At 47.1% G+C, this 15,066-nt stretch overlaps 1 protein-coding gene across 1 annotated transcript in view; it reads left to right on the plus strand.

Moving 5' to 3' along the window:
• LOC129695217 (sorbin and SH3 domain-containing protein 2-like) overlaps nt 1–15,066 on the plus strand; it is a 234,464-nt gene that overhangs the window by 214,799 nt on the left and 4,599 nt on the right. The window contains exon 29 of the mRNA XM_055631996.1: nt 6,879–7,896. Coding sequence (XP_055487971.1) covers nt 6,879–7,896 — 1,018 coding nt within the window. The remainder of the gene's footprint in view (nt 1–6,878; nt 7,897–15,066) is intronic.

A 15,066-nucleotide genomic window follows, 5' to 3' on the forward strand; every position in this document is an offset into this window, starting at 1 on the left:
AATTGCTCACAATATTCCAAATGCGGCCTTACCAGTGCCTCATAGAGCCTCAGCATTACATCCCTGTTTTTGTATACCAGCCCTCTTGAAATAAATACTAGCATTGAGTTTGCCTTCTTTGGGACAGGTTTAGAGGGATATGGGCCAAATGCAGGCAGGTGGGACAAGTGTAGACGGGACATGTTGGTTGGTGTGGGCATGTTGGGCTGAAGGTGCCTGTCTCCACGCTGTAAGACTCTAAGGGTCCCAAACCCTAAACATCACCTATGCTGCCTGACCCGTTGAGTTATTCCAACATTTTGTGTCTTTTCTTGTAAAACAGCATCTGTGTCTCCAAATTAAGGTGTACTTGTCCATAACCCTGAAGGATCTTCCAGACAAATGATTAACAGTGGAAGGCCTGAAACTCTCTTGTGGCCTCCAATAATGCACCCTCATTGAACATGTACAGCCCCTGACAGATATGAAGAGTGCAGGAAGGAACTGCAGATGTTGATTTAAACTGAAGACAGACACAAGAGGCCAGAGTCAGACAGCATCTCTGGTGACGTTTCTGGTGTAGGCCCTTCAGCCTGGGAGCGAGAGAGATAGACGGTGATAAAGGGGGATATAGAACAAATGAATGAAAGATATGCAAAAAAGTAACGATGAGAAAGGAAACAGGCCATCGTTAGCTGCAGGCCAGGTGAAAACGAGTCACAGACAATGAGACTCACAAGGACGACATTGAAACGAGTACAATGACTAGAGTGGGGGATGGACGGAGAGAGAGGGGATGCAAGGGTTGGGTGAAGTTAGAGACGTCTCTGGCGCTGCATTCACCGTGAGGCAGCAACTCTACCTCTGCGCCACCGTGCCGCTGTTACCTGAAGTTAGAGTCAATGTTCATACCACTGGGGTGTAAGCTGCCCAAGCAAAATATGAGGTGCTGTTCCTCCAATTTGCGCTGGGCCTCACTCTGGCAATGGAGGAGGGCCCAGGACAGAAAGGTCAGCGTGGGAATGGGAGGGGGAGTCTGTGAGAAAAAGTGTTTCCTCGTCTCCGTTCTAAATGGCTTGCCCCTTATTCCTAAACTGTGGCACCTGGTTCTGGATTAGCTCAGGATACTTCCAGTTTCCAGCCCCACAAAGTAGACGCTTCTGCTACGGGGCCAATGAGGTAGATGGTAGTTCAGGACTGCTCTCTAGTTGGCAATAGGATGGTTACGTCTTTTTCACACAGAGAGTTGTGAGTCTGTGGAATTCTCTGCCTCTGAGGGCAATGGAGGCCGGTTCTCTGGATACTTTCAAGAGAGAGCTAGATAGGGCTCTTGAAGATAGCGGAGTCAGGGGATATGGGGAGAAGGCAGGAACGGGGTACTGATTGTGGATGATCAGCCATGATCACATTGAATGGCGGGGCTGGATCGAAGGGCCGAATGGCCTGCTGCTGCACCTATTGTCTATTGTCTATAGTTGCCTGGTTTAGTGCACTTAATCCCCAAGTCCCCTAGTTTAGTGAACAAAACTAAGGCTCAAAGATTCTTCATCTAGGAGAGTGGAAACAAAAGTTAATTTTAAGTTGCAGTGAAGCTGGAGGAAGGACGGATAAGACAAAGGGAATATCTCAGATTGGACGAGGCCAGAGTAAAACAAAACTTGTCCTGTCTGAGATATTCCCATTGTCCAATCCGTCTTTTCTCCACTTTCCCCGCAACTTAAAAGTACCGTGCTTTCCTTCTTTCCCCGTTCTCATGAAGGGACTTTGATCAGAAACGTTGTCACCCGTTCTCTTTCCATAGATGATCCCTGAGTCATTGAGAATCGGCAAAGTCCTGTAGAGATTGGAACATTATTATTACCAGCCGCGTGTAATGAATTCATTCTTGATGACCGGTCAAGAGATTTGATGTTTCGTTTAGTTTGGTTTAGATTGCATTTAGTTTAGATACAGCGCGGAAACAGGCCACTCAGCCTAACGAGTCTGCGCCGACCAGTGATCCCCGCACACGAACACACTATCTGTCCTAAGCGCACTGGCGACAACTTACACCAATTTTACCAAGCCAATGAACTTGCAAACCTGTAGATTTTTGGAGCGTGGGAAGAAACCGGAGCTCCCGGAGAAAACGCACCCAGGTCACGGGGAGAACATACAAACTACGTACAGACAGCACCCGTAGTCAGGATCGAACCCGGGTGTTTGCCGCTGTGAGGCAGCAACTCTACCGCTGCACCACCGTGCCACCCAAGGACTAGGACTATGTATCTCATCAGAAGTTTTCTATTGAGCCATTTGGCCAGAGCATTGCATCAGTATTCTTGATATCTATTTTCTAAATGGTTTGTTTCATAAGTCAGCTATAGTGTCATAGAGTCAAACAGGCCCTTCAGCCCAACTTGCCCAAACCGGCCAACATGTCCCAGCTACACTAGTTCCATCTGCCCGCGTTTTGGCCCACATCCCTCCAAACCTGCCCTATCCATGTACCTATCTGTTTCTTAAACGTTGGGATAGTCCCTGCCTCAACTACCTCCTCCACCAGCTCGCTCCATACACCCACCACCCTTCGTGTGGAAAAAGTTACCCATCAGATTCCTATTGAATCTTTACCCTTAAACCTATGTCTTCTGGTCCTCAATTCACCTGCTCTGGGCATCTACCCGATCTATTCCTCTCATGATTTTATACAACTCTATAAGATCACTCCTCATCCTCCTGCACTCCAAGGAATAGAGTCCCAGCCTACTTAACCTCTCCCTACAGCTCAGACCCTCTAGTCCTGGCAACATCCAAAGCAAATCTTCTCTGTACCCTTTCCAACTTGTCAACATTTTTCCTGTAACATGGTGGCCAGAAATGAACACATTACTCTAAATGCAGCCTCATCAACATTTTATATAACTGCAAGGTAGACACTAAATGCTGGAGTAACTCAGCGGAACAGGCAGCATCTCTGGAGAGAAGGAATGGGTGACGTTTCGGGTCGAGACCCTTCTTCAGACTGATGTCAGGGGAGTGGGCGGGACAAAGATAGAATGTAGTCGGAGACAGTAAAACTGGTGGGAAAGCAAGGGCTATTTGAAGTTAGAGAAGTCCATTTTCATGCCGCTGGGGTGCAAGCTACCCAAGAAAAATACGAGGTGCTGTTCCTCCAATTTGCGCTGGGCCTCACTCTGACAATGGAGGAGGCCCAGGACAGAAATGTCAGATTGGGAATGGGAGGGGGAGTTGAAGTGCTGAGCCACCGGGAGATCAGGTAGGTTAAGGCGGACAGAGCGGAGGTGTTCAGCGAAACGATCGCCGAGCCTGCGCTTGGTCTCGCCGATGTACAGTGACATCAAATGCTGGAGTACCTCAGCGGGCAGGCATAATCTCTGGAGATAGAACTGCAATATGACCTCCCAACTTTTATATTCAATACTCTGACTGATGAATGCCAAAGTGTCAAAAGTCTTTTTGACCACCCTATCTACCTGAAACTCCACCTTCAATGTTCTATCCATTCAGTCATCTCTCCTTGGACCCTATGCAATCTACTCTTCCAGAGCAGCCTACCATGCATAACCTTGTCAAATGCGTTACTGAAGTCCATGTATACAACATCCACAGCTCTGCCCCTTAAATAAACTTCAATAAACTCAATCAGATTTGTGAGTCGCGACCTTCCATGTACAAAACCATGCTGACCAGCCCTAATCAGCCCTTGTCCATCTAAATGCCTGTATATCCTATCCCTCAGAATAATCTCTAGTAACTTTCCAACTACAGATGTTAAACTCACTGGCCTATAGTTCCCAGCATTTTCCCTGCAACCCTTCTTGAAAAGAGGTACAACATTTGCCACCTTCCAATCGTCCGGCACCTCTCCTGTATTTACGGACGACTCGTAAATTTCAACCAGGGCTCCCACAATTTCCTCTCTGGTTTCCACTATGTCCTCTGATATATCTGATCAGGCCCAGGAGATTTGTTTACCTTCAAACGCAACAGTACCTTCAGTACTTCCTCAACGGTAACCCTGACTGCTCTCAAGACACTTCCAGTGACAGCTCCAATTTCCTCCGTCCTACTGTCTTTCTCCTCGGTAAATACAGAGGAGAAATACTCATTGAGGACCTTGCCCATCTCCTGTGGCTCCACACAGAGGTGACCGCTTTGATTCCTGAGAGGTCCCAATCTCTAGTTACCCTTTTTCCCCTTATGTATTTATAAACTCTCTTGAGATAGTCCAGAGCTATCTCCTGGCCCCCTTTTGCCCTTCTGATTTTGCCCTGTTTTTACTTTGCTCCTTACTTCCCGAAACTCCTCCGGGGATACACTTGATTCCAGCTGCCTTTCCCTGTCCCATGCATTCTTCTTATTCTTGATCAATTTCCCTCATCAGCCAAGCTTCCTTACGTTTCCCTGCTTTGCCCTTCACTCTAACGGGGACGTACACATCCTAAGCTTTCTTCAGTACACTTTTAAAAACATCCCACTTGGCCGATGTTCCTTTCCCCTCAAATAACCTGCTCCAGTCAACTTGAGCGAGACCTTCTCTCATACCCTCAAAGTTGGCCTTACCCCAGTTGAGCATTTTAACACGTGGACCCTCCCCATCCCGATCCATAACTATCTTAAACCTAATCGAACTGTGGTCACTGGTCCCAAAAGGCCACCCTCCACATACACTTTATTAACTTGCCCTTCCCAATTTCCCAATACTAGATCCAGCATTGCCCTCTCATGTGTGGGGGACTCCACACACTGCTTGAGAAAACTCTCCTGAACACCTTTAACAAATTGTACCCCATCTGAACCCTTCACGCTATTGTTAAAATCCCCTACTACAACAAGCTTATTTATCCTGCAGCTGTCTGAAATAGACAATAGACAATAGACAATAGGTGCAGGAGAACGCCATTTGGCCCTTCGAGCCAGCACTGCCATTCAATGTGATCATGGTTGATCATCCACAATCAGTATCCCGTTCCTGCCTTTTCCCCTTATCCCTTGACTCCGTTATCTTTAAGAGCTCTATCTATAGGGCCTGTCCCACATGGCAATTTTTTTCGGCGACTGCCGGCATCATTGACTGACGCATCAGGCCACCGAAAAAGTCGTGGCTTGACGATGTATCGACGCGCGGTGTCTCCTCAGGTGTCGCAACATTTTTTTTTTGTCGCCGCTGGATTTTGAAATGTTCAAAATCTTTCGGCGACCCTGATATGTCAGTCAATGAACTCTCAAACTCTAACAGGCCCTTAACTCTCTCTTGAAAGCATCCAGAGAATTGTCCGCCACGCCACTGGAGGCTGAGAATTCCACAATCACATTTGTTCTTCTAATTCCCGTTGACTATTTGGGGGTCTGTAGTACACCCCCAACAAGGAGATCATCCCTTATAGTTTCAGATAAACAGTTCTGCATTACTTTATTCTGGAGACCTGTGTGCCCTGTGATTTAGATTGAAGCTGCCAAAAATATGTTTGCTTGATCGATGAAGGATACATTTGTATAAAATATCACATTTGGATTATAACACACAGTGAAGTGTAATAACACTATACCAACCAGGAAAGTATAACTTGATTACTGACTTAAACTTGCAGTTGGAAGGGGGTGATAAACTGAGTAGTGAATATTGAAATGCTTTGAGAAATTATCCTATCGGTAACAAATCCATTAGGTATTAGATTTAGATTTTAGCTTCAGATTTAGAGATACAGCATGGAAAGTCCCACCAGCCCACTGAGTCCACGCTGGCCATTAATCACCCGTTCCCACTAGGTCTATGCTATCCCACTTCCGCATCCAATCCTTGCACACCAGGGGGAATTTACGGAAAGCCAATTAATCCACAAACCCGCACGTCTTTGGAGTGTGGGTGGAAACCGGAGCACCCGGAGAAAGCCCACGCGGTCACAGGGAGAAGGTGCAAACTCTGTACAGACAGCAGCCCGAGGTCAGGATCCCCCGGCGCGGTGAGGCAGCAGCCCTACATGGTTGCCGCCCTGACTGAGCTATCCTTGCCTTGAGTTGACACTGAGAGGGGAAAGCACTTAAATAAATCAACACTAGTCCCTCGCCTCCAGAGCCGCTGCCCTCAAACGCTTCACAACCTCCTACCCTCTCGCCAAAAAAAAATTAAACTTCACGAACGAACACAGGCAAACGGAGCTCAAAAGGAGATGTCGAGAGCCACAGTTGTCCAAGGTTGAGGTCTTACTGTTGTCAAACATTTTGCCACATCTCAAGAGACTTTCCTAGGAACGTCCATCGACATGGACACCAACTCCAGGAGGAGGATGGGACGTGCGTCTGGAGAGTCATTGCGCCATTAAGCAACGAGTAGGCCTGAATCTCTGAGCGTTTGGTCCGACTGCACGCAAGGATTGGGAAAAAAAGCATCAACAGGCACGATTGACCTGCGGGGGAGAGAAGGCAGAGAGGCTGGAATTGGACGATGAATGGAACGTGAATGGAATTGGAGGTGAATGGAGAGGACGAACGGACTGCAAAAAAACCCCAAAAAACAAAAACAAAAAACTTTGATTGCACCTCAAACCAAAACATCATCTTCCTCGGAGTCACATGCGCCCGGTAAGTGGACCTTGCCGCCTCTCCTTCCATGCAGTTCCCCACGAAAGTAAAACATAATGGATGATGATGATGCGTTTAACATGTGCAGAATGCTGAGTGTGTTGTAACCTCCCCCCCCAACGATGCATGAACCTGTACCGTGAGCCATCTTTTTTTTTTTTGTTGTCGCGTTTGTTTGCGCACTTTGCCTGTTTCTGTAAGTCTCTTCCCCCAAACGGCACCTGTCTGTCTGACTGACTGCCTGCCTGCCGTTTTCCCAGCAAAGTATACCAGTAATAAAGGAGTCGTGTCTTGTCCTTATTTTGTCTTCCCAGATTGTCAGTTGCCTCCACTTGTGGAATCATCGGTGGAAAAGGGCACGGAACAGCCCCCGGGTCCCCAGGAAGGTTGCCTCACCTCCCCCGTGCCCAGTGGAGCCAGTCCATTGATGGACGGGAGCGCGATGGATCCTCTGGTCAAGCCCACGCCAGCCCGGTCACCTGCCTCTGTGTCCTCTGAGGGGATGAGTTGGACGTATCTCAAACCTCTGGGCGGCACGGAGCCCGAGAGCGAAGCGATAAGTCTACCGGGCGGGGAAGAAATCACTCTGGCATCACCGGCATCATCTCCCAACCTCATTCCGGGCAAGACCCCGTCTTCTCCAGCTCTCCCTGTAATCCCGATTCAATGCGCGCCTCCCTTAGGACCAGAGCGCGTCGACGGGTGTTTGCCACCGTCCCACGACTTCCAGGAGGAGTCTGGAGGGCCGGGGAAGGTGGACGCTGCCGGCGAGGCGGCCAATGCACCGTGCGAGTTCCCGTGCGGGATGCAGGTGGAGGTCGCCAACTACCTCGGGCCGACCAGCGAGTTCCTGGAGCAGATGATGGACAACGTCCCGGACAGCGTCCCCCCCGCCAGCCAGAGCGAGAAGAGCTGCCAAAAGCAGGAGCAGGACTCCAGCCTCCTGGCCCTGTCCGCCACCTTCGGCATGCTGGTGGACGAGGGCATGCACCTCCTGCGCAAGACCATGGACAACGTCCACTCCAGCGTGCAGTCGGGCAACAAGCAGATGCACACGGACATGGTGCACCTCCACAACGTCATCCAGGTGGGCTGGGTCCAGCTGGCCGAGCAGATGAGCTCCCTCATCGGTGTGCTCACCACCCTGGTCCAGAACCAGCAGACCTCCTCCACCTTGCTACGAAACGTGGCCCTCCAGAGTACCATAGCGATATCAGAACGGCATTTCCCAGAATATCTCGGTTGCACCTCCGTCCCGCATGTGACTGAAGACGCACTGCCTCCGGCGCGCCTCCTCGCAGAAGAAACTCTGAGTCGTGCTTCTGTGGACAAGTCAGCATCTGGTCATCATCCCAATTCTGAAAGATATTAATGAAATGCCATATGTTACCGGTTTTTTTGTTTTTCAAAAATACACGTATTCTGCACAGTGGTTCGGTGGTGGACCTGTTTCTGAATAGCACCAACTTTATTAACTCAGCGGGACAGGCAGCATCCCTGGGGAGAAGGAATGGGTGACGTTTCGGGTCGAGACCCGTGTTCGGACTGAGAGTCAGGGGGAGAGTTGAAGTTCTCTAACTTCAAGTAGAACCCTTGCTTTCCCTCTCTCCCCGTCCAGTAAAGAAGGCATTGGGTACGCTTGCTTTCATCAGTCAGGGCATTAGAGTCAGGATGCAGCCTTAGAGGATGTGTAGAAAGGAACTGCAGATGTATACCAAAGATTGACACAGAGTGCTGGAGTAACTCAGCGGGTCAGGCAGCATCTCTGGAGGACACGGATAGGTGACGTTTCAGGTCGAGACCCTTCTTCACACTTAAGAAGAGTCCCGACCCGAATCGTCACTCATCATCCTTTTTCCTTTTCACACAGGGAGTGGTGAATCTCTGGAACTCTCTGCCACAGAGGGTAGTTCAGGCCAGTTCATTGGCTATATTTAAGAGGGAGTTAGATGTGGCCCTTGTGGCTAAGGGGATCAGGGGGTATTCAGGTACGGGATACTGAGTTGGATGATCAGCCATGATCATATTGAATGGCGGTGCAGGCTCGAAGGGCCGAATGGCCTACTCCTGCACCTAATTTCTATGTTTCTATGTTTCCCCGGAGATGTTGCCTGACTCGCTGAGATACTCCAGCACTCTGTGTTTGCAGCTTTATAGGACTTTGGTAAGGCCGCATTTGAATAAATATTTGAATTGAATACATTTTATTAGCCAAGTATGTATACATACAAGGAATTTGCCTTGGTGCTTTGCTCGCAAGTTACAACACGATACACAGAGGACAGTTGTGTTCAAGAAGGAACTGCAGATGCTGGAAGGTCGAAGGTACACAAAATTGCTGGAGAAACTCAGCGGGTGCAGCAGCATCTATGGAGCAAAGAAAATAGGCGACGTTTCGGGCCAAAACCCTTCTTCAGACTGATGGGGGGTGGGGGGGGGGAGTAGGAAGGAAAAAGGGAGGAGGAGGAGCCCGAGGGCGGGGGGATGGGAGGAGACAGCTCGAGGGTTAAGGGAGGGGAGGAGACAGCAAGGGCTAGCAAAACTGGGAGAATTCAATTCAACGTTCTGGGAAGATCGAAGGTACACAAAATTGCTGGCAGAGGACGTTGTTTTGGTCGCTTATTGGAGACTCACAGAGAGTTGTGAGTCTGTGAAATTCTCTGCCTCAGAGGGCGGTTCTCTGGATACTTTCAAGAGAGAGCTAGATAGGGCTCTTAAAGATAGCGGAGTCAGGGGATATGGGGAGAAGGCAGGAACGGGGTACTGATTGGGGATGATCAGCCATGATCACATTGAATGACGGTGCTGGCTCGAAGGGCAGAATGGCCTACTCCTGCACCTATTGTCTTGTCTATTGGAGGCTTTGGAGAAGGTGCACAAGAGCTGAGAGGAGAAGTTGGACCGATTGAATTGTTTTTGCTGTTGAGGGGAGATCTGATAGAAGTATATAAACTTTTGAAAAGCGTAGGCAGTGTAGACCAGTGCTTCTTAAATTATTTCGGTGTCATTCACCCTTGAGTCTTTATCACAAAATTTCATTCACCCTCGACTAAATTTTCTTCTAGTTTTTGGTGATTTTCGTCTTATTCTCTCTCCCTTGTGTAATAATTTTACATATCAATTATTTTGTCACATGAGCAAAAAACATAAATTAACTAATTTCTGAAGTGTTTATTTTATTCAACATTTTGAACATCCTAAAAATATGTTAAGAAAACCAGGAGTGGAAAAAAAAAAAAGTTTAATTACCACTGGAGTTGGAAAATCATTCTGTTAGAATGATTTAAAAAAAAACTCCAACAGCCAAACACTGGGCTTCAGCCCCATCCTACCCGTTTGGGCTTTGATCCCTGCCATTTTTTTCTTGGAAAAATTTATGATCCCACTAGCTCGTCTGGTCTTCCCTAAAAGGTTATATGTGGGAAAAATCCCGCTGCTTTGAAATTAGAAAACCATAGGTAGACAAAAAAAACCAAATCACATTTCCAGCTCCACTGACATTAAAAACCAATAATAACTCATTATCCACTTTAATGCCAATGCCTTTTTTAAGGATAGAAAAAAATATATATATATATATGAAATTAATTGAAATTATTTTGGGGTGAATGAAACTAGAGGGGGCGAATGAAGGGTGAATGACTTAATTTACTTAATTTATTCACATATATATATATATATATATATATATATGAATATAGTCATTCACCCTTCATTTATTAATTTATTCAGATATATACTTAATTTAATTAATTTATTCATATATATATATATATATATATATATATATATATATGAATAAATTAAGTCATTCACCCTTCATTTACCCCCTCTAGTTTCATTCACCCCAAAATAATTTCATTCGCCCTTGGGTGAACCATTTACCTTTTTAAGAAGCGCTGGTGTCGACAGTCGGAACCTTTGAAACCCAGGATGGAAATATCAGATACTAGTACAGTAGCTTTAAGCTGATAGGGTCAAAGTTTAAAGGAGATGTACAGGGCAACTTTTTTACACAGAGAGGGGTGGGTGCCTGGAAGGCGTTGCTGGGGGGCCGTGGTTGAGGCAGATATAATAGTAGTATTTAAGAGGCTTGTGGATATGGAGGGATATGGATTATGTGCGGGCTGATAAGGCTTGGTCTTGGCATTGCGTTCGGCACAGACATTGTGGGCTGAAGGGCCTGTTTCTGCCCTGTACTTTCCTGTGTTCTATGTTCTAATAGAACACAACAGCATCTATAGGCATATTTATCATCTTTCTCAGTCAAAAGGGCCAACCTGCAATCAGACATCTCCCTTCGACATTATTCTATATGTCTACAATTCTCTTGTTTTCGTCGTAACGTTGTTTATTCTTACTTGTGTCTCTCTCGTTCTAGTTCCTCCACGTTTATTCTTTGTACGTACAATAAACCTTTCAGTATGATGTCTGTCCGCGTTCTTGGTGGCGGCTCTCGGACCGCTGTGAAATGACGTTGCCTCCTTGGGCAGATAGGCAGCCAAGTGAAGCCATGTGCCTTTCTACAGGGGGGCATGGTCATTTCCAGAGCACCCCAGAGACCCAGGTTCGATCCTGATCTCGGGTACTGTCCGTGCGGAGTTTGCGCGTTCTCCCGCGATTTTCCTCAGGGTTCTCGGGGCATCCCAAAGATGTGCGGGTGTGTAGCTTAATAGGCTCTCTGGGAATTTCCCCTAGTGTGTAGGCAGTGGAGGTGATAATGGGATTACGTAGAACTAGCAGGAACGGGTGATCGATGGTCGGTGTGGACTCGGTGCACTGAAGGGCTATTTCCACGCTGTATCTTTCAATCGACTAATTAATCAAACAATCAATCAATCCCAGGCTGTGTTAACGTGCTGGAGAAACCAGGAAGCGCAGACACTGGTTTACAAAATAAATATTAAAAGTGTCGGAATAACCCAACAGGTCTCTTTAGAACATGGATAGGTGACGTTTTGGGTCAGGAACCTTTATCAGACTGAAGAAGGGTCCCGACCCGAAATGTCACCTATCCATGTTCTCGTGCTGCTTTCATAAGTGATAAAGTGCAGAATTAGGTAATTCGGCCCTTCGTCTACTCCGGAATTCAATCATGGCTGATTTATCTCTCCCTCCGAAACCCATTCTCCTGCCCTCTCCCCATAACCCTTGACACCCGTACTAATTACTGCCTGAACCGCTCAGTTACTCCAACACTCTGTTTTTGTGTTAGAATACTACATTTTGTTTACTTTTAGTGTACCACACTTATTGTGTAAGTACACTACCCCTTGACTATCTGCTCAGAATGTCTTAAGGTCATAAGTGACTGGAACAGAATTAGACCATTCAGCCCATCAAGTTACTCCGCCATTCAATCACGGCTGATCTATCTCTCCCCCCAAAACCCATTCTCCTGCCGTCACCCCATAACCCATACTAATCAAGAATCTGTCGATCTCTGCCTTAAAAATAACCATCAACGGCCTCCACAGCCTTCTGTGGCAAAGAATTCCACAGATTCACCACCCTCTGACTAAACAATTTCCTCCTCCTTCAAGGAACATCCTTTAATTCTGAGGCTGTGGCCTCTGGTCCTGGACTCTCCCACTAGTGGAAACATCCTCTCCACATCCACTCTATCCAAGCCTTTCACTATTCTGTATGTTTCAATGAGGTCCCTCCTTCCTCATCCTTCTAAACTCCAGTGAGTACAGGCCCAGTGCTGACAAACGCTCATCATATGTTAACCTACTCATTCCTGCGATCATTCTTGTAAACCTCCTCTGGACCCTCTCCAGAGCCAGCACTTCCTTCCTCAGATATGGGGCCCACAATTGCTCACAATACTCCAAATGCAGCCTGACCAGCGCCTTATAGAGCCTCAGCATTACATCGTTTTGTATTCAGGTCCTTTAATTTTAATCAGGTGATTTAATTGAATTGAATTGTCACCTGTGACAAGTCACAGTGAGATTCGTTGCTTGCGTACGTACCCCAGGTAGGCAAATCGTCACCACGTGAAGTGGGCGGACAAAGTTATATAGTATCCCTCTTGAGATCAATTCTAGCATTGTGTTTGCCTTCCTGAGGCCCCTGTCCCACTGTACAAGGTAATTCATGAGTTCTCCCGAGTTTTCCCCTGATTCAAACTCGGAGAATGTCCGTAGCGGGTCCATAGGAGTTTGTGGATGTCTCGTAGTGGCTCGTAATGCTAACGGTAGGTACTCGGGAAATCGGGTTTTTTTCATCCATGTAAAAAATGTCCACGAGTCAAAAAAATACCCGTGATGAAAAAAATGGTTACTTTTTATACCTACCGTCAGCATTATGAGCCGCTACGAGACATCCACGAACTCCTACGGACCCGCTACGGACATTCTCCCTGTTCGAATCAGGGGAAAACTCGGGAGGACTCGTGAATTACCTCGTACAGTGGGACAGGGGTTTTACCACCAATTCGACTTGCAAATGAACTATTTGGGAATCCTGCAATAGCACCACCCCCAAGTCCCCCTTTGCACCTCCGATTTCTGGATTCTCTCCCCAGTCAGAAAATAATCTACGCCTTTGATCCTACCACCAAAATGCATGACTCCACTCTTTGCCGCACTGTATTCCAATGGTTGAGGAAGTTTGGGGGAAAAGGGCTCCCTAGCCAATAGAATCACCCACCTCTGCAGGATAGTTTAGCCGGATATATTGGGTGCTTAGGGGAAATGAAACTTTCTCGCCAGGGCAAGTTGGTTCAATTTCCAAATTTGATGCACCTTCATCGGAAAGGTGCATAGTATTCTTTCGGTATTCTTCCTGTTTCTGCAGGAAGAGTAGATTAGTTTAACCTGGCATTATGTTAAACACGGACATTGTGGGCCAAAGAGCTATGTCCCCGTGCTACAAGATGCACTAAACTGCTGTTGCTGGCTTACACAAAATAACACAAAGTTATTTTGTTATCTGGAGTATTGTGTACAGTTTTGCTCTCCTAATTTGAGGAAGGACATCCTTGTGATTGAGGCTGTGCAGTGTAGGTTCACAAGATTGATCCCTGGGATGGCGGGACTGTCATATGAGGAAAGATTGAAAAGACTAGGCTTGTATTCACTGGAGTTTAGAAGGATGAGGGGGAATCTTATAGAAACATATAAAATGATAAAGGTCTGAAGAAGGGTTTCGGCCCGAAACGTTGCCTATTTCCTTCGCTCCACAGATGCTGTTTGACCCGCTGAGTTTCTCCAGCACTTTTGTCTACCTAAAATTATAAAAGAACTGGACAAGTTAGATGCAGGAAAAATGTTCCCAATGTTGGGCGAGTCCAGAACCAGGGGCCACAGAATAAAGTCTTAGAATAAAGGGGAGGCCATTTAAGACTGAGATGAGCAAAAAAGTTTTCACCCAGAGAGTTGTGAATTTGTGGAATTCCCTGCCACAGAGGGCAGTGGAGGCCAAATCACTGGATGGATTTAAGAGAGAGTTAGATAGAGCTCTAGGGGCTAGTGGAATCAAGGGATATGGGGAGAAGCCAGGCACGGCTTTTTGCTTGGCGACCATCAGCCAGGATCCCAATGACTGACGGTGCGGGCTCGAAGGGCTGAATGGCCCCCTCCTGCACCTATTTTCTATGTTTCCATGTGTTTAGTTTAGTTTAGAGGTACAGCGCGGAAACAGGCCCTTCGGCCCACCGAGAGACCACACTAACACTACCCTACACACACTAAGGACAATTGACTAATTTTACCAAGCCAATTAACCTACAAATCTTTGGAGTGTGGGATGAAACCAGAGCACCCGGAGAAAACCCACGCAGGTCATGGGGAGAACGCACAAACTCCATACAGACAGCACCTGTAGTTGGGATCGAACCCGGGTCTCTGGCGCCCTAAGGCAGCAACTCTACCGCTGCGATACCATGCCGATGTTTCCGGTCAGGATCCTCTTTCAGTTTGAAGAAGAGTCCCGATCCGAGACGTTGCCTATCCATATTCCCCAGAGATGCTGCCTGACCCATTGAGTTACTCCAGCATTCTGTGTCTGTACTGGTCTACGTTCTATATTTTTATTCTATGAAATTGTGCTAAATCGTGCCATCTGATGGTCGATAGGTTCATAGGTACTCCTGGTCATTTTTTTCATGCATCATCGTACAAGTACGACTGATCTCATCATAAAAATATTAACTAAACTCCGATCCCCTAAAGCGAAAACCGCAGATGCTGGAAGTGTGAAACGAAGGCAGAGAATTCGGCCCTTCGAGCCAGTACCACCATTCATTGTGATCATGGCTGATCGTCCCAAATCAATAACCCGTGCCTGCCTTCTCCCCATATCCCTTGATTCCACTAGCCCCTAGAGCTCTATCTAACTCTCTCTTAAATCCATCCAGTGATTTGACCTCCACTGCCCTCTGTGGCAGGGAATTCCACAAATTCACAACTCTCTGGGTGAAAACGTTTTTTCTCACCTCAGTCTTAAATGGCCCCTTTATTCTAAGACTGTGGCCCCTGGTTCTGGACTCGCCCA

Source organism: Leucoraja erinacea, chromosome 3 (genome assembly GCF_028641065.1).
Source record: "Leucoraja erinacea ecotype New England chromosome 3, Leri_hhj_1, whole genome shotgun sequence".
Lineage (NCBI taxonomy): Eukaryota > Metazoa > Chordata > Chondrichthyes > Rajiformes > Rajidae > Leucoraja > Leucoraja erinaceus.